Source organism: Lampetra fluviatilis, chromosome 20 (genome assembly GCF_964198595.1).
Source record: "Lampetra fluviatilis chromosome 20, kcLamFluv1.1, whole genome shotgun sequence".
Lineage (NCBI taxonomy): Eukaryota > Metazoa > Chordata > Hyperoartia > Petromyzontiformes > Petromyzontidae > Lampetra > Lampetra fluviatilis.
The window spans coordinates 37,682-56,718 of record NC_136294.1 but is presented as its reverse complement, the minus strand read 5'-3'; the positions used below and the strand labels follow the sequence as shown (position 1 = coordinate 56,718).

Here is a 19,037-nt window from a genome sequence, read left to right as displayed (position 1 = left end):
CCTCGTAGATGCAGATCAACAACCTCGTAGATGCAGAACAACCACAACTTCGTAGATGCAGATCAACAACCACGACCTCGTAGATGCAGATCAACAACCTCGTAGATGCAGAACAACCACAACTTCGTAGATGCAGAGCAACAACCACGACTTCGTAGATGCAGATCAACAACCTCGTAGATGCAGAACAACCACAACTTCGTAGATGCAGAGCAACAACCACGACTTCGTAGATACAGATCAACAACCACAACCTCGTAGATGCAGATCAACAACCACGACTTCGTAGATGCAGATCAACAACCTCGTAGATGCAGATCAACAACCACAACCTCGTAGATGCAGATCAACAACCTCGTAGATGCAGATCAACAACCACGATCTCGTAGATGCAGATCAACAACCTCGTAGATGCAGAACAACAACCACGACCTCGTAGATGCAGATCAACAACCACGACCTCGTAGATGCAGATCAACGACCACGACCTCGTAGATGCAGAACAACAACCACAACTTCGCATTCAGGTGCTCACGCCAGATAACCGCGTCAGGAGCAGCGGAGTGTGTCGCTGTGATGATGCGCCCTTCGTGTTTGTGGATGGGGCATTATCAGGTCGTGGTTCTCCGCTGTGTCTGGTCGGGATGACCACAGGCGCACACTGCTGACTCCTGCTGCTGCTGGAGACTACATTCCCCACGTGTGCAGCAGCAGCAGGAGCAGCTATCAGCATCTGCCGTGGTTTGGGGTGGGCCATGAGTTGGCATGCTTTGAGTTGGCATGTTCTCCCCATGGCCGAGTTGAACTTTCTCCGGGTCTCCCACCACATTTAGAATGAACGTGCGTTTAAAGTATGAGGCTTCTATTTATTTCCACATAAGCCGCTTCGTCGAGCTGTCATTTGTGGTCACGTCGCTTCTGAAAACGAGCTGCTGGCTGTAACATCATCGCCCTGTGGGGACGAGCCCCGAGCATCTGGGACCCACGATCGCCTCCTGCCACCCGACATCAGAAACTCGCCCCGCGTCTCTCAATTCACGCGCCGACTCACACTTGCTTCCACACAACTTCCACAACCCTTTACTTTGCATATATTTGTGTTCTTGTTGCTCCGTGCCCGTACCGTTCACGTTCCGTTGTAATGTGCACCGATGTCTACTTTATTGCGGGCGATATTGGCACATACAATAAATATTACCTAGTAAAATAAAAAATGGTTGAGTTATCACTCCTTTATCGCTCTTACGATAGCGTTTCCATGAGTTTCACTCTTTGATTCCTCCTGTATCGAGGACTCGGTCTTCCAGACTTTCGTCTCATCCCACACGGTTCACCGACCACACTGCAGCTCACGTCACCTGCTCGCTCACTCACGATGCAAGTCTGCGTCTTCCCCTGCCACGCGACACTGGAACGTCCCCACTCCCCTTCGTCCATTTCCTATAGGCAGTATATAGTACGGGGTAGACTCGTGTGATGTAAGATAATAAAGTTTAGCTGGAAGCATATTATATTTTTTGCGACATAGAATTGTAATGTATTACTTACTGCTAGTAGCTCAGCTTATTGGAAAGTATATTTAGTATACTGATACTATGTAGTTTATATTTTAGTTGTTTACGTGGTGGTTTAATTACTACAGCTACATACTATTAACTCCCTTTATTAATGTTACCCCTATCCCCTCCCTTTGATGCTGTTAATCCTGCATAATGCACGGGCATAATGACTTTAAACCCCCCGCCAAACCTACGCATTTCACAAGTAGTACTAATCGCATATCTGCATTTCCCATAAATATGCTAAATTCCTCTTGATATGCAAATTATTTTGTCAAGGCGCCCTTCCCCCCCTCCATCCCAGCTTAAATAGTCGCTCCAAACTCGGAGTGTGTCATTCAGACTCTGTCTTCTCGACAGACCTGTTCTTCACCTGAGGACGGCTGCTTGCGTTGTGGCCGAAACATCGTGAGAATTATTTTATTATGTTTTTTTATTTCCATTCTACGTGACTTTACCGAAATAACCAAGAAGATGAATCCCTGCAGTCACGAAAGCTTTAAATCGAAAAATATTACGTTTTGTTCAGCCAACCGATTGTACGTGACTTCTGTTTTACTGATTTGAGTTCAACTTTGCAACTCTGTAATTTGTGTTCAATGGTTTATCAGACACTACGAGATGAGAGGCTGTCTTGAACTTGCCTTTTTCTCAACATTTTTGAGAAACATCTTCTCTTGCTGTTAAGTCATGCTGAGAATGTATCATCGGACTCCTCATTTGTATTCTGCCGCTTGTTGTACGGTTTGTTTAATGGGCCACAACAAATAATGAGTAAGCGTTGTACATTAAAGCCACGCTTAACGACCAATGCAGGCAGTTTTATTTTCAAACTTCAAAGCCAAGTTACTAAATACAATCAGACATAAAATGTTCCAATTGCAAACGATAGCTCCAAATTAAATACTCAAAAAGGTACATTTGACACAAATCAATATCAGTAATTATGTATACTATTTGGTTCTTTCGGTAAAGCCACGTAGGGAGAAAAAATAATAGATCACGACGTTTGGATCGCCACACAAGACGATGGCGATCGAAACGTCGTGATCTATTATTTTTTCTACCTACGTGACTTTACCGAAAGAACCAAAGAATATGGATTCCTGCAGTCACGAAAGCTTCAAATCAAGATAGTAATTATTTAGTTCGCATAAATTCTAAATCGTTTTTTACTTATAATTGATTGCAATTCCACAGACACGAACAATCATTTAAAACAACCATGTCAGCCATGAGTGTTATACTCCATGAGGAATGGCTGGCAATGATGAATGCCCAATATAAAAATCTGTAGTGGTGTTCAGATGTCAGTGACGTACGACGCAGCAGCAGCAGGCTAATTACTCGGTACGAATGTGGCCACCGCTCATCTCCCACTGGGATGAGTGGTGGTGGCTATGCTGGTGGTGGCTATGCTGGTGGTGGCTATGCTGGTGGTGGCTATGCTGGTGGTGGCTATGCTGGTGGTGGCTATGCTGGTGGTGGCTATGCTGGTAGTGGCTATGCTGGTGGTGGCTATGCTGGTGGTGGCTATGCTGGTAGTGGCTATGCTGGTGGTGGCTATGCTGGTGGTGGCTATGCTGGTGGTGGCTATGCTGGTAGTGGCTATGCTGGTAGTGGCTATGCTGGTGGTGGCTATGCTGGTGGTGGCTATGCTGGTGGTGGCTATGCTGGTAATGGCTATGCTGGTAGTAGCTATGCTGGTTGTGGCTATGCTGGTGGTGGCTATGCTGGTGGTGGCTATGCTGGTGGTGGCTATGCTGGTGGTGGCTATGCTGGTAGTGGCTATGCTGGTAGTGGCTATGCTGGTGGTGGCTATGCTGGTGGTGGCTATGCTGGTGGTGGCTATGCTGGTAGTGGCTATGGTGGTGGTGGCTATGCTGGTGGTGGCTATGCTGGTGGTGGCTATGCTGGTAATGGCTATGCTGGTAGTAGCTATGCTGGTTGTGGCTATGCTGGTGGTGGCTATGCTGGTGGTGGCTATGCTGGTAGTGGCTATGCTGGTGGTGGCTATGCTGGTGGTGGCTATGCTGGTGGTGGCTATGCTGGTAGTGGCTATGCTGGTAGTGGCTATGCTGGTGGTGGCTATGCTGGTGGTGGCTATGCTGGTGGTGGCTATGCTGGTGGTGGCTATGCTGGTAGTGGCTATGGTGGTGGTGGCTATGCTGGTGGTGGCTATGCTGGTGGTCGCTATGCTGGTAATGGCTATGCTGGTAGTAGCTATGCTGGTTGTGGCTATGCTGGTGGTGGCTATGCTGGTAGTGGCTATGCTGGTAGTGGCTATGCTGGTGGTGGCTATGCTGGTGGTGGCTATGCTGGTGGTGGCTATGCTGGTGGGGCCACTGTGGCCAAGGCAGTGACTGGTAGTTCCGATTGCACTTCCGCTGTAAACAGTATCTGACGAAGACGAGTGGATGGCTTGCATTGATTTTCACCAGCACACAATTACACAGGCTGAAAACGGATTTGCTTACAAACTGCACAATCTTTTAAAATGACTGTGGATGGTTTTCATCACCACTAACAACAACCGTTTTCCATCTCCATGCTAAGGCAACACTCACACTTGCAGAGATGCACCGTTTAAATCTTAGAGTATTTGCTCAAAGCTTAGAGACTGGGCTGCTTAGTGCAAGCTCTTGCAAGTCCAGTAGGGCTTGATGCAGAGCCTGGGCCAGACGGGCTGCAGAGGTGTCTGGGCAGGAATGGAAGGCAGACACAGCCAGGTTGATGTGGTTCTCCATGGGGTTGTAGCAAACGCCATAGCCGTCCTCAACCACTGGCCCAAAGCACATGACGCAATCTGTCCTGGCCGGAACCTGCAACAACGTGCACCACACCAACACAATGTTTACACAACGGATCCTAGTCAAATGCATATACAAACCACAGAATATTCAACAATATTTTGGTCCATCGGACTATTGGCTTTCCAGACCTATATTATGCAGCAGCTTTTGTTTAAGCAAGCAAACACTGAACAGGTTTCGACAGACCTTCTGGGTCTCATTGGCAGCTTATTAAACAAATGCTGCTAGATGTCAAGAAGTTATTGGCAAGATTAATCTAAACTATGGAGTCCGAATCAGTGCTGCTTATAAATGCGTTTAACTCGTTATGCTCCACAACAACGCATGAGTAAAACAAATGATATGCTGCTCAAATGAAGATTGAGGCATTGGTGCTTATCTATTTACAGCCCAGAGTGGTAGAAATTCCAAATTCATATGGCGGCAGTAAGTCTATCTATATGACAACCTATCTATATGACTTCCCCACAGAGTGGTACTCATTTTTATTGAACCTGGAAGGAAGGACCGAGTTAACCCTCAAAAACCCTCCTATAGCGAGTCGCTCGCTTTACCGCCGAGCAACCGGAACGAATAATGAATTTGGATGAAATGCACTGGGCACAAATGCACAGAGGGAGGCCTGCCTGGCTCGTGGAGAGGCGGTAATGCATGGCTGCCTGGTAGGTAGGGTCCGAGTAGATCTCGGGCAGTGGGAGCCCTTCCTCCAGCGCCTGCAGCTTCAGCCCCAGCAGATGCCGGTCCACGCCTTGCCCTGTGATGGCCTTAAATACGCACGCTCATTGATCACACATTCACTCTAGTTCAGGGGTAATGTATAGTTATCTTTATTGCCAGCGTCAACAAAACAAGCAGTGAATGCAACTTTTGTCCAATACAGGTGTCACCAAGTGCTGGGGGGCTCACCCGGGTTGTGTATTCACGGTGAGCCTGGATTGCTTTTTTCATGAGCTGCACTTTGGTCTGCCTCTGGGTGACACAGGAACACAGTTCTTCATTGAAGAAATCAGGTGAAAGCCCATTGACACTCAGCAAGTTTCACTTTCAAGGAAACATACAGTATCACAATTAAGAAAACCAATCAAGATTATTTTTATTAAAACATGGTATAAGATTCTTAGGACATGGCTTGAGTAACAAGGCTTTGCTATTAGGGTCGTAAATGAGATAAATGTGGTAAGTTTTTCAAGGAAGTCTTGAAAACAAATGAAACACGACTGCCAGTGGAGGTAACCAGTCATACAGTAGTGGACAGTGCGCTTTTTATTTATAATTAGTAGAACCAAATACACTATTTAATCCAGAAGCAGCTACATATCATACTATAATCATTTAAGTAGTTGGTAACACACACACACACACATGCTAAACAAGAAAAGTTCCCCCATATAGCCTTAACAAACTCTTGGGGCAAATGCCATTTGCGAGCACCTGTGAAGGCCGGTAAGGTTACAGGAGGGGGTGGGTGGCCAGCAACATGCCCGGCCGCCTTTGTATCCCCCCTATGCAAATGTTTACACATCGCACCAGGTACCCATTTAAGGCTGACGCGACCTAAGGGAGGCCCTTGACCTGTTCGGATATTCATCACTGGGGTTGGCCTAGAGCAGGAATCGAACTCGAGTCGCCAGGTTCACCGTGCAGTGCGCTCCCCACGACACACAGACACACATACGTCACAGTTGGGGTCTCCCATGGCTCGTGAGAAGGCGAGCGAGTGGCGTGAGGTCGAACGGATCGTTTCCGTGCGTCCCAGGCGAAACATCCGCAGCGAGGCACTCTCATAGGTGGCACAGGGCTGTGCATACAACCTGCACCACAGCCCCAGAACAGCACCTCAACATGCCGCTGTACTCTCCTCCACTACAAACCACACGCCACCACCACCACACCACGATGTGGAATTGCTTTCAAGACTGGGTTGGTGTGACACTTGCAGTTTTACACACTGGCAATGATGTGCAGGCAGGCATTTGTGTCACACCTGTAGTGGTGTCGCACACCTATAGAAGTGTCATACCTGTAGTTGTCACGTACCTGTAGTAAGCAAGCTGCAGCCCTATTTGTATGAAAGCATCCGGGCTGAGTTTCTGTGACTTTGGGAAGCCTTTGCCAAAATTCTTGAACACAAAGCACTCCACTTCCAAGTTTGCAACCAGCCTGCATACATAAAGCAGGCACACGCACACATTTTAATGCACACTTCCTGGCACTGCACGAGGGATGAAAGCATTCTCTTACCTGGGAGACCCTCTCATTGAGTCTCAACTCTCCTTTAGGAGGGTCCTGCCAAGTATTCGCAGTAGGGGGCGATAATGCTCCTGTGTGCGATCTCAATTGAATAATTTGCAGGGCATATATCAGCATTGGCATGTTTTTGCCAATACCGGTTACATTGTGTGGGTTTAGCTATGGGAAGAAACTGAAGAAACTGGAGAACCAGGAGAAAAACTCATGAAGAACAGGAGGAGAACAAACTTGACACAGAAAGGCGAACGAGTTGGGGACCGAACCCATGCTCTTCTTGCTGGGAGGCAGAACTGTTATCAGTGCGCCACCCTGTCGTCCCATTAACAGATATTGATCTCTTCAAAATATCGAAACCATGCACATGCTTTTCAAGCGATTGGAGTCATTATAACCTTCGTACCACATAAGGAATAAGTTCATGAACAGCTCATACAGTGATGCTCATGGTTTTTAGTGCATTATTTCACCCAAAGTGGGGCTGTGAGAGGCTCACTGGTCCAGGCCGACTTTGGCCTCAGCTGCAAGCGCGAGCAGCTCAGGGCTCAGGGAGAACTGCAGGTGCCGTGGCTCCGCTCCGTGCACCGGGGCTCCCTGCGAGGTCGTGGGTGCCGTTTGCTGCCTGGATTTCTCGCTGCCGGACACCGGAGACCATGTGCACACAAACACGCACGCGCTCAACGTGGGCACCAACCTCCCGGACACCTATTTTAAAACAACGATTTTATTTTAGCAGGTAAAGCCCACTGAGTTATTAGCTCTTTTTCAGAAGCGACCTAGCCAAAAATTATAGCTCAACGAAGTGGCTTATCATGTGGAAGTTTATAGCAGCAAAATAATCTAAAAGCATGTTCTTCAACGTGATGGTAAAACCCGGAGGACTCGGAGAAAAATCCACACTACCACAGGGAGAATATGCAAACTCCAAATATACAGGCATCATCAGGGTTGGGATCGAACCCATGTCCTGCATACCAGGTGTGGGAAATAACATCTCCCCACCATGGTGCAATCCGCAGCGTCCACCGCTGCATGCGTCAGGGTGAGTCGCGCTGGCAGGCGTACGCACCAGTAGGCCACCACGTGGTCGACGAGCGCGACGATGGGCGGGCCCTCGGCCGGCGCGTGCTCATAGATGAGGCCGCATGTGCCGCCATCTCCAACTATGAACTGAATTGACAGGGACGCATCGGCCGGTCAGCCCATGGCAGCAGGCCCAGTCACACGCAAAAACCATTTATCCACATTTGACCTCTTCTATCTAGACTGTCAAAGTAAGCGTTATTAGAGAGAGCAAGGGATACATTTCAGATTAAAACATATAAGATTTTACGGACAATTTCTGATCTTGTTTGGATTGTGGATCATTGACTCAATCTTCATTTGAAGCTTTCGTGACTGCAGGAATCCATACTCTCAGGTTATTTCGGTAAAGTCACGTGGGTAGAAAAAATAATAAAAGAACACGACGTTTCGGTCACAACACAAGCGTCCGTCATCAGGTGAGAAAGAATGATCTGCTGTAGTGGCTTTATATAGGCACAGGAGGGGAATACTTGTGTACGAATCAAACAAAATACACAAAGGGCCTGTTAAGCCTTGCAGACTGTTTGATGCACACTTTTTGGTGTTTAGTTTGTTGTCCTTCCCCTGCACCTCCGATTTGCACAGTTGGCTACGTACTGTGCGAAAGAGGTTCAACATACATTCGTGGGAAATGAAAGACTCTCCTGTCTGTACACGACCACTATACAACTTTGCACTGCACCAAATATAACTTTGAACGTGATGTATCTAAAATTTGCCAACTCTCAGAGCAATTGAAGGACTAAATCACATAGAACTGAATCTCTAATAGTTGCTCCATTGTCCACACAACATCCTCAGAAGTGTAATAACAATGCATGTGCACAAGTGTGCACAGGTCAAGTGTCATGCATGCACACCTGCAAGGTCTTGTCAAACCAGCGGTTGGCACTGTGCAGCGCGCTGCCGCCTCCATGCAACATCTGTGCCGCAGCGAGGCTCATGTCCCACTCGGGGCGCTGGCCGGGCCCGTCCAGGCACAAGGCGAATGCGCTGCGTTCTACCGTGTCCACGCTGCCCCGGTGCTTCTCGTCTGCGCACGTCCCCCAGCACAGTCACAGGGGCACGGATACGAGCGAGCGTCCCTCGTCCAGTGTTGTGCGTCACTGACGCAGGCGTCTTAGGGAACACTCAAGGCACAAGCTCAATTGTAATAGTGGTTGTAGTGTTGAAACACTCGCCCCCCGCCCCCCCCCTCATAGGAAGGTGGAATTTCCATGTATGGCTGAGGGCTATAAAAAGGAAATTAGTCTTGCCTCAATGCTCACTTGAGCGGGAAATAACTTTTATTTTGTTGGCAAGGAGTGTGGATTCCCAAGGTGAACGGCACCTGCAGTCAGCACTTGGTAGGCCTTGGCCCAGCTGTCCCGGTCTTGGGCAGTGAGCAGCCCCACGACCCCAGGGGCAAGGCCCAGGGAGTGGGTACGAATGTTCTTCAGCTGCTCGTACAGATCTTCCACATCCAGCGCTTTGCCATCGGCTCCATACACTTCCATGTGATAAAACTGCAAAGGAAAAGCCACACAAACCCACAGACATTAGTAAGATGGAATGTGAATTAATTTTAGTGTTGCAGCGGAAGTCCTCTAAAACGCAAGCGGCATTGCTCAATATTTGGAAAAATATCCTGGCCACAGGGACTCGTCCACCATATCTCTGCCGTATGTTGGACTTCTTTTGCACCGTACGTAACCAACCGTACTGATCGGAGGTGTAGTAGGCGAGCACAAACATCCCTGCTCCTGACAACGCTGAGCCAAGCAAGACCCTTCCACTACCGTGCTTATGCAAGAACTATGGGTAGAGAAAGACCCAACAAGCCTGGTAGATTTTAGAGAGAGTTGTGTGGAAATCCACCCCGCAGCGGCAGGGGGAGAGGAACCTATGAGAGCCTGGTTTTCTCTCTCTGCGTGTCCCTGTTTGTCAAATTTCACACTTAACTTCTAATTTAGCAATCTTTGGAGAATGTAATCAACCAGGCGATGCATTAATTGTGTGTTAGTCGACTCTCTGTGTTGCATTGCCTTACATTTCCAAAAAATTGCTAAGTTTGTTTTCTCAAACTGCCTATTTCTCTCTCTAAAATTTACCAGGCTCTCATAGGTCCATTCTCTCTTCCTCTCCCCCTGCCGCTGCGGGTGGATTTCCACACAACTCTCTCTAAAATCTACCAGGCTTGTTGGGTCTTTCTCTACCCTGCCGCCGCGTGGTGGATTTTCACACAGCTCTCTCATTGACATGCTAATTTCTCTGCTCCAGCAGACTCACCTCTCTCTCTGACCCCCCCTCTCTCTATTTAAGGCCTCGACACAGAGGCGTTGGGTCTGTGTGTCTATGTTGTGTGTCTCTCTCTGTGTGTGTCTCTGTGTTGTCTCTCTGCTTGTGTGTCTCCGTGTCTATGTTTTGTCTCTCTCAAGTTTATAAATCTTTGGAAGAACGTAATCAACCAGGTAGGGTGTTGACTGTTATGTTAGCCAACTCTCTGTGTTGTATTGCATTATATTTGTAAGTTCACGAGTTTTGTTTTCTACCTGATGACAATTGCTTGTGTTGCAATCGAAACGTCGTATTCCATTATTTAATTATTTTATTTCTACGTGACTTTACCGAAAGAACCAAAGAGTAATTCCTGCAGTCACGAAAGCTTTAAATCAAGTATCAAGAGAGATATATTGTGACTTAAAGGTTTCACGTTCTAACATGTGAATGACCAGTTAGTGCAGACTAGGGGTTCCCAATCTCTCTGTGTGTTGAACGTCAACCATACTAAATGGAGGTGCAGGGGAAAGACAAAAAACGAAAGAGTCGATCAATCAATAAAACTTTACTTATATAGCACAATTCGTGCAAAGCATGCAATGTAAAATGCTTTTTAGGACTAAATCAAGGGACTGACATAAAATACATATGACTGTAAACTCCAAAAATGAGTCGCTGACCGCTTTTCAGTTAAACATGCAGTGTTTTGTGATAAAAAGGTATCTGCAAGAGTTCCACGGAGTACTTCCTAGGGTCTTGCAGAGGTTCTATTAGCAGTCTACAAAGCACAGGTCGGGACCACTGGCATTAACACTCACGTGAGCATTGCTGGCCACGGTAATGTGCTTCGGCGGACAGGCGTCACGCGCAACGTTGCGCACCGAGTCACGCGGGAAGCCTGGCACGCGGCACGATGAGAAGAGCCGATAGTACTGGTCCATGCAGAGCGGGCGGCCTCCCAGGTGCTCCACTGGCAGAGATTCGCTGGGCGATAGAAATGCACAAGCGATTAGAGGGTGACTGGTCAGGCGTGTTCACGTTCGTAACTCATGAAGCACAACACTTGCTTATTCCAGGTGGTGAACTTGATGATACTAAATGGGATAATTGCACATCGGGTTTTTTTTCTTCCAAATCAGCTCAGCGACTGGAAAGGCTCATGTCTACATTTTAAGCACTCGCATAACTGTCAACACAAAGCCTGCTTGGACATGTGCATACATGTGTGAACATGTATGTGAATGATCAAGTCTGCCAGGCTTAACCTGTGTCACAAGCTCATAACATACATTTCAAAAGGTCCCAGGTACAGTTTACCTTGAACCAGTTTAGGTTTATGCTGGAGGATGCAAATTTAGTGGAAAAGTAAGAATGTGCTAGAGATTACATAGATATCTCCTCCTGAATGAGTTTTCTTTAAGAGAAAAACATCACTGTATTTCATGTTAAAACGTGTACAGTCACACAACTTAGCATTATTTTTTAAATCGCTTAGTTTTCACATGTGGCAAGCCTGGCAGTATGAGCAAAAATACTTTTTATATATTTAGCTCATAGCAGGGGATGGTGCCACGTACTTGTCAACCATTGCCTTGTAGTCGAGCACCCCGGCAATCAGCTGCGCAGCAAACCTGCCAGAGAGACGTGTACCTCGTCACGGTGAGCATGACGGTGATGTCTGTCAAACTGAGATGGGGGTCGAGAGCAAGGGTTCCCATCCTTCCTGGATCTGGGGACCGCTCTCAACCCTAAACAAAATGTGCGGACCGCCATGCGGTGAAATTATGGTGTTTTGTGAACTGAATCGCATGTGTTCATTATTTATTATTCTTGGCTACTCAGGAAAGCCTCACCGAGTCTACTCGTTTTCTTGAGGGTCCTGCCAATGTATTGCAAGAGGGGCAAGTTGGTGCTATGTGCAATCCCAATTGAGTAATTTGCAAGTAATTTTCATCATTAGGATGTTTGGCCAATATCAGTTGTATTGTATGTTTTTAGCGATGGAAAGAAAGTGGAGAAACCAGAGAAAACCCAAGTAGAACAGGGGGAGAATATACAAACTCCACACAGAATGGCACCAATGTCAAGAATTTAACTCAGGACCTTCTTGCTGTGAGCCAGAAGTATTACCAATGCGACACCTTGCCATAAAATCTGCACCACCCTATCTGCAACTTTCCATGGCCCTGTCGACCACCAGTGGCCCACACACCACTGGTTGGAATCCTCCGGTCTATTGGTTTGACAGCGCACATTTCACAACCAACTTGGGCGTCATGGTGGCACAGCGGTGACACCTGAGCCTTACAGCGAGAATGCTTTGGGTTCAATTCCGAAGGGATCCGCATGTTCTCGAGCTGTTCTCTTTGGATTCCTCCTGTATCTAAAGACACATACCGTACAACGTAACTGGTGTTGGCCAAGCATCCCAATGCTGAAAACATTACTCTATTGGCATTACACATAGCAGCAACATCGTCCCTGACTCTGAAAACCTGCCAGGACTCTCCTAAAAAAAGTATTGAGACTCAACGAGGCCTTTTTAGGGAAATAAGCATAAATGTGTTCGTAACTTTGCAGTGCTCAAGAACGCGGCCACACCAGAGCTGTCCATGTGCATCGCGATAGGGCTGATGGGGCAGCACCACCCCCGGACTCGAATGCACCACGACAGGCAGACGGTATTCCAGATACGCCATCAGCAGCCACCAGTCCGAGAGCTGTAGCCATACAAGCCACGCGCACACACTCAACAGGTATCACAGAAAACTGTACATTTGGAAGTCTTATGATTGTGTATGAAGCTCAGTGTCAAAATTCCATAAGATTAGATATTTTTTTACCAAATGGTACACCTTAAAGAAAAAGTAGAATAGTGTAAAACTAGAAAACCATGAAGCAGGAGGTAACACTGTCAAAAAGCAAATTCGCGAAAGGCGTTATGCAAAACGAGAGCACACAATACAGGTTACCTTCTGAACACTCAACAGCTCCTTTATACTGTCCTTAACGCATACATTACCCCAAGCCTTAACCTTCGAGTTGTATCTATTAATACAAAGTATTTTAGATGTCTTATCACGTCACTCATTTATCTGGTCAGGTGGTTCAGAGGTAGAGCGAGTGGCTGCAAGTTCAAATCCTTACTAGGGGTTGACTCGGCCCATCAACCCTGAGGTCGGTGAAATAGTTACTAATTCGTGGGGAAGTCAACAGAGGCTGTCCTGTTGGTAGCCTCATTTCTTCCACAGGACTGTGCAATTTCCACCACGGGCCCAGAGCTGTTCAAAGGAGATGGGACCGTCTCAATGCTCATAGAGAAGGAAATCACTTTGAATGTTTCAATTTTTGTCTCACCACCCAAATTTCCTACGGGGGGTTCCCACCGAGCAAAGGTCCTCCCCTGCGGCGCCTCACCCAGTTTTCGCGCTCACGAGCACGACGCTCCAGCCCGGCCTGCAGCACCTCCCCCACTCCTCCTGGCTGCGCAAACTCCCGCAGCAAGCGGCGGGTATGTTCCATCTGTGTCGAGTCTTCTCCGGCGAGCGGAGCCACCACGTCTGCGTAGCGAGTCAACGTGTCCACGAGCGGCGGCACTGGGAGACGGGCCAGCGAGCTCTGGTGGGCCATGAAGCGGCCTTGCATCCGGCCCGGTGCAAGGGGCCGCACCAGGCCACTGGCCCGCAGGCCCCCAGGCGCCATTGGCCCGGGTGAGCGAACCATATTGCGCCACGGCAGCTGCCAAAAGCGAACCACGGCAGGAGTCACACATTGTCCGCCACAGCTCCTCCACGTTCCCAGTCTCGGCTGTCCCTCTCTATGCCTCCCTCACCCTGCGCCCTGTCACGCTTCCTTTTCCGTCCCTTCTTGACAAACGTCACTGGAACGAACTCCCACTGCACATGAAATAATCATCTTCACCTGCCTGCTTTCATTCCTGCCTGAAAACAACCCCCATCTCTTCTCCCTTGTCCACCCTACTGCTTACCCCAACCCCTCCTTCACGACTCCCTCCTGTCTTTTCACCATAACTGCACCAGTAGTTTAAATAATCTCACTCTTTATTTTCATCACTATTATCTTATGTACATTTTTGTATAATCATTGTAAAGCGTCTTGGATTAAGGCGCTATATAAATCATATATGACGCTCTAAATCTCATTCTTGGGAGAAGACAAGGCGGCATCAATATGGGTTTCCCATAAAAGAACATTAGACGAGGCTATTAGTGGCTCTGCTGGGAATGCCAACACTTGGCAGAACTAAGCCCCGTAGAGCGTGACACCTCTTGACACGTGCAGCCATAGGTGGAAACCACAACACACACACAACAGTCTGTTTGCATATGCAAAATAAGAGTGTATTATTTAAACATCCCATTGGCCACAGTGCCTTCTGTGGCATTTATGAATCTGATTATTTATCCTGGAGGAATTCGATGAGCTATTAATGTCCAGTAGGGGCGGGTGAGCAAGTCACATTTTTCGGCAGAATCGGTTCTACACCGGCGAACTGTGGACCGATTTCGGCACAAAGTGTCTCATAAGGAGAGTCAGGCCTGTTTGAATCAAGACTGGTGAACTGCCAGAACTTTATAGTTAAGGGCCCTTTGCATATATGATTTGGCGTTGAGGATCACGCGTGGAGCTGAGGGCGCGGGGCAGTATTTGATCCTGCAGCTGTTGCTGCTGTCCTCGTTGGCGGCCACTGCAGGGTCACTGGAGCACCACCACTCCCCCCGTCTCTCCCCCCCCCCGTCTCTCTCCCGATCTCATCCGTCTGTCCGCGTCTCTCTCCACTACCCCCTGTATCTCACCCGTCTCTCCCCACTACCCCCTGTATCTCCCCCGTCTCTCTCCACTACCCCCTGTATCTCACCCTTCTCTCCCCACTACCCCCTGTATCTCCCCAGTCTCTCTCCACTACCCCCTGTATCTCACCCGTCTCTCCCCACTACCCCCTGTATCTCCCCCGTCTCTCTCCACTACCCCCTGTATCTCCCCCGTCTCTCTCCACTACCCCCTGTATCTCACCCGTCTCTCTCCACTACCCCCTGTATCTCACCCGTCTCTCTCCACTACCCCCTGTATCTCACCCGTCTCTCCCCACTACCCCCTGTATCTCCCCCGTCTCTCTCCACTACCCCCTGTATCTCCCCCGTCTCTCTCCACTACCCCCTGTATCTCCCCCGTCTCTCTCCACTACCCCCTGTATCTCCCCCGTCTCTCTCCACTACCCCCTGTATCTCACCCGTCTCTCTCCACTACCCCCTGTATCTCCCCCGTCTCTCTCCACTACCCCCTGTATCTCCCCCGTCTCTCTCCACTACCCCCTGTATCTCCCCCGTCTCTCTCCACTACCCCCTGTATCTCCCCCGTCTCTCTCCACTACCCCCTGTATCTCCCCCGTCTCTCTCCACTACCCCCTGTATCTCCCTCGTCTCTCTCCACTACCCCCTGTATCTCACCCGTCTCTCTCCACTACCCCCTGTATCTCACCCGTCTCTTCCCACTACCCCCTGTATCTCCCCCGTCTCTCTCCACTACCCCCTGTATCTCCCCCGTCTCTCTCCACTACCCCCTGTATCTCCCCCGTCTCTCTCCACTACCCCCTGTATCTCCCCCGTCTCTCTCCACTACCCCCTGTATCTCACCCGTCTCTCTCCACTACCCCCTGTATCTCCCCCGTCTCTCTCCACTACCCCCTGTATCTCCCCCGTCTCTCTCCACTACCCCCTGTATCTCCCCCGTCTCTCTCCACTACCCCCTGTATCTCCCCCGTCTCTCTCCACTACCCCCTGTATCTCCCCCGTCTCTCTCCACTACCCCCTGTATCTCCCCCGTCTCTCTCCACTACCCCCTGTATCTCCCCCGTCTCTCTCCACTACCCCCTGTATCTCCCCCGTCTCTCTCCACTACCCCCTGTATCTCCCTCGTCTCTCTCCACTACCCCCTGTATCTCACCCGTCTCTCTCCACTACCCCCTGTATCTCCCCCGTCTCTCTCCACTACCCCCTGTATCTCCCCCGTCTCTCTCCACTACCCCCTGTATCTCCCCCGTCTCTCTCCACTACCCCCTGTATCTCCCTCGTCTCTCTCCACTACCCCCTGTATCTCCCCCGTCTCTCTCCACTACCCCCTGTATCTCCCCCGTCTCTCTCCACTACCCCCTGTATCTCCCCCGTCTCTCTCCACTACCCCCTGTATCTCCCCCGTCTCTCTCCACTACCCCCTGTATCTCCCCCGTCTCTCTCCACTACCCCCTGTATCTCCCTCGTCTCTCTCCACTACCCCCTGTATCTCCCCCGTCTCTCTCCACTACCCCCTGTATCTCCCCCGTCTCTCTCCACTACCCCCTGTATCTCCCCCGTCTCTCTCCACTACCCCCTGTATCTCCCCCGTCTCTCTCCACTACCCCCTGTATCTCCCCCGTCTCTCTCCACTACCCCCTGTATCTCCCCCGTCTCTCTCCACTACCCCCTGTATCTCCCTCGTCTCTCTCCACTACCCCCTGTATCTCCCCCGTCTCTCTCCACTACCCCCTGTATCTCCCCCGTCTCTCTCCACTACCCCCTGTATCTCCCTCGTCTCTCTCCACTACCCCCTGTATCTCCCTCGTCTCTCTCCACTACCCCCTGTATCTCCCCCGTCTCTCTCCACTACCCCCTGTATCTCCCTCGTCTCTCTCCACTACCCCCTGCATCTCCCCCGTCTCTCTCCACTACCCCCTGTATCTCCCCCGTCTCTCTCCACTACCCCCTGTATCTCCCCCGTCTCTCTCCACTACCCCCTGTATCTCCCCCGTCTCTCTCCACTACCCCCTGTATCTCCCCCGTCTCTCTCCACTACCCCCTGTATCTCCCTCGTCTCTCTCCACTACCCCCTGTATCTCCCCCGTCTCTCTCCACTACCCCCTGTATCTCCCCCGTCTCTCTCCACTACCCCCTGTATCTCCCTCGTCTCTCTCCACTACCCCCTGTATCTCCCTCGTCTCTCTCCACTACCCCCTGTATCTCCCCCGTCTCTCTCCACTACCCCCTGTATCTCCCTCGTCTCTCTCCACTACCCCCTGCATCTCCCCCGTCTCTCTCCACTACCCCCTGTATCTCCCCCGTCTCTCTCCACTACCCCCTGTATCTCCCCCGTCTCTCTCCACTACCCCCCGTCTCTCCCCTCTCACCCCGCGCTCCCCCTGCCTCTACTTGGCCCGACTCCGCAGTGGCGACGTGTCACGCGGCACCTCGGTGAAGAGCGACGCCTCCACACCACTCCACGGGGGAGTTTGCGGGTTCGCAACATCAAGGGCCACACGGCTCCCTATATCCGAGCCCCCCACTCTCTCTCCCTGCAAGTGCCCCAGTCGCTCCCTCATGACGCTCTCCCCAGTCTCTCCCCGCTCTCACCCTGCGCTCTCCCCGCTCACAACCAAACGCTCCTCCCTGTCCCCTGATCTCATCCCGCACGTCCCGCACTCCCTCAGAACTCTCTCCACGCTCTCTCCACACTCTCCGCACTCTCCACGCACTCTTCACACTCTCTCTACGCTCTCCGAACTCTCTCTACGCTCTCCGCACTCTCTACGCTCTCCACACTGTCCGCACTCTCTCCGCACTCTCTCTCTACGCTCTCCACGCACTCTTCACACTCTCTCTACGCTCTCCACGCACTCTCTCTACGCTCTCCACGCACTCTCTCTACGCTCTCCACACTCTCTCCGCACTCTCTCTACGCTCTCCACACTCTCTCCGCACTCTCTCTACGCTCTCCGCACTCTCTCCGCACGCTCTCTCCACACTCTCCACGCACTCTTCACACTCTCTCTACGCTCTCCACGCACTCTCTCTACGCTCTCCACACTCTCTCCGCACTCTCTCTCTACGCTCTCCGCACTCTCTCTCTACGCTCTCTACGCTCTCCACACTGTCCGCACTCTCTCCGCACACTCTCTCTACGCTCTCCACGCACTCTTCACACTCTCTCTACGCTCTCCACGCACTCTCTCTACGCTCTCCACACTCTCTCCGCACTCTCTCTACGCTCTCCGCACTCTCTCTCTACGCTCTCTACGCTCTCCACACTCTCTCCGCACTCTCTCTACGCTCTCCACACTCTCCGCACTCTCTCTCCGCACTGTCCACGCTCTCACCGTCTCCACGACCGAGCGCAGCAGCATCGCGACTCCGCGTGGACCTTGAGCCTCGCGCCACGGGGCGGGACTCTGGAGGGAGGGGGTCACCGGAAGTGAAGCCCCGCCCACAGAACTCGCGTCACAGGTCACGTGCAGTGCCTGCCTCTTGATTCGTGCCACGTCGCACCCTCTGGTGGCCACTCTCAGTACTACAATGTATTCAAAACGTGTCATTCGTACTGTTTGGTTCTTTCGGTAAAGTCACGTAGAAGGGAAATAATAATAGATCACGACGTTTCGATCGCAACACAAGCAATCGTCATCAGGTGGGACAACCACAGAAAGAAAAAACTGCTGAAGTAGGCGAGAGATCTGCCGTGGCACGAGGTTATATAGTAGTGTATAGTGTAACCAACATGGACACTTGCTAAATAACTTAACCAACATGGACACTCGCTAAATAACCTAACCAACATGGACACTCGCTAAATAACCTAACCAACATGGACACTCGCTAAATAACCTAACCAACATGGACACTCGCTAAATAACCTAACCAACATGGACACTTGCTAAATAACTTAACCAACATGGACACTCGCTAAATAACCTAACTAACATGGACACTTGCTAAATAACTTAACCAACATGGACACTCGCTAAATAACCTAACCAACATGGACACTCGCTAAATAACCTAACCAACATGGACACTCGCTAAATAACTTAACCAACATGGACACTTGCTAAATAACCTAACCAACATGGACACTCGCTAAATAACTTAACCAACATGGACACTCGCTAAATAACCTAACCAACATGGACACTCGCTAAATAACCTAACCAACATGGACACTCACTAAACAACCTAACCAACATGAACACTCGCTGAATAACCTAACCAACATGTAAAATCTTAATCGAAACGTCGTATTCTATTAT

At 50.0% G+C, this 19,037-nt stretch overlaps 1 protein-coding gene across 1 annotated transcript; it reads right to left on the bottom strand.

Annotated features, from left to right (window-relative positions):
- Nucleotides 1-2,365: 2,365 nt before the first annotated feature.
- Nucleotides 2,366-18,189, bottom strand: LOC144937775 (carnitine O-acetyltransferase-like). Its single transcript, XM_078865214.1, has 14 exons — nucleotides 18,111-18,189; nucleotides 13,382-13,702; nucleotides 12,566-12,684; nucleotides 11,542-11,595; nucleotides 10,783-10,948; nucleotides 9,036-9,210; nucleotides 8,566-8,738; nucleotides 7,689-7,789; nucleotides 7,116-7,253; nucleotides 6,410-6,532; nucleotides 6,048-6,183; nucleotides 5,279-5,341; nucleotides 4,999-5,136; nucleotides 2,366-4,381 (listed from the first exon to the last, which is right to left on the bottom strand). The coding sequence occupies exons 1-14, from the start codon at nucleotides 18,135-18,137 to the stop codon at nucleotides 4,166-4,168; spliced, it is 1,950 nt and encodes a 649-aa protein (XP_078721340.1). The 5' UTR covers nucleotides 18,138-18,189; the 3' UTR covers nucleotides 2,366-4,165.
- Between the last annotated feature and the right edge of the window lie 848 nt (nucleotides 18,190-19,037).

Excerpts from the sequence above, each read along its gene's own strand:
- LOC144937775 (XM_078865214.1), bottom strand. The coding sequence starts at position 18,137 with ATGCTGCTGCGCTCGGTCGTGGAGACG. Across the intron at positions 9,211-10,782 it reads CCGTGGCCAGCAATGCTCAC|TTTTATCACATGGAAGTGTA; the intron begins GTGAGTGTTAAT and ends TTTCCTTTGCAG. Across the intron at positions 4,382-4,998 it reads ACCGCCTCTCCACGAGCCAG|GTTCCGGCCAGGACAGATTG; the intron begins GCAGGCCTCCCT and ends ACGTTGTTGCAG.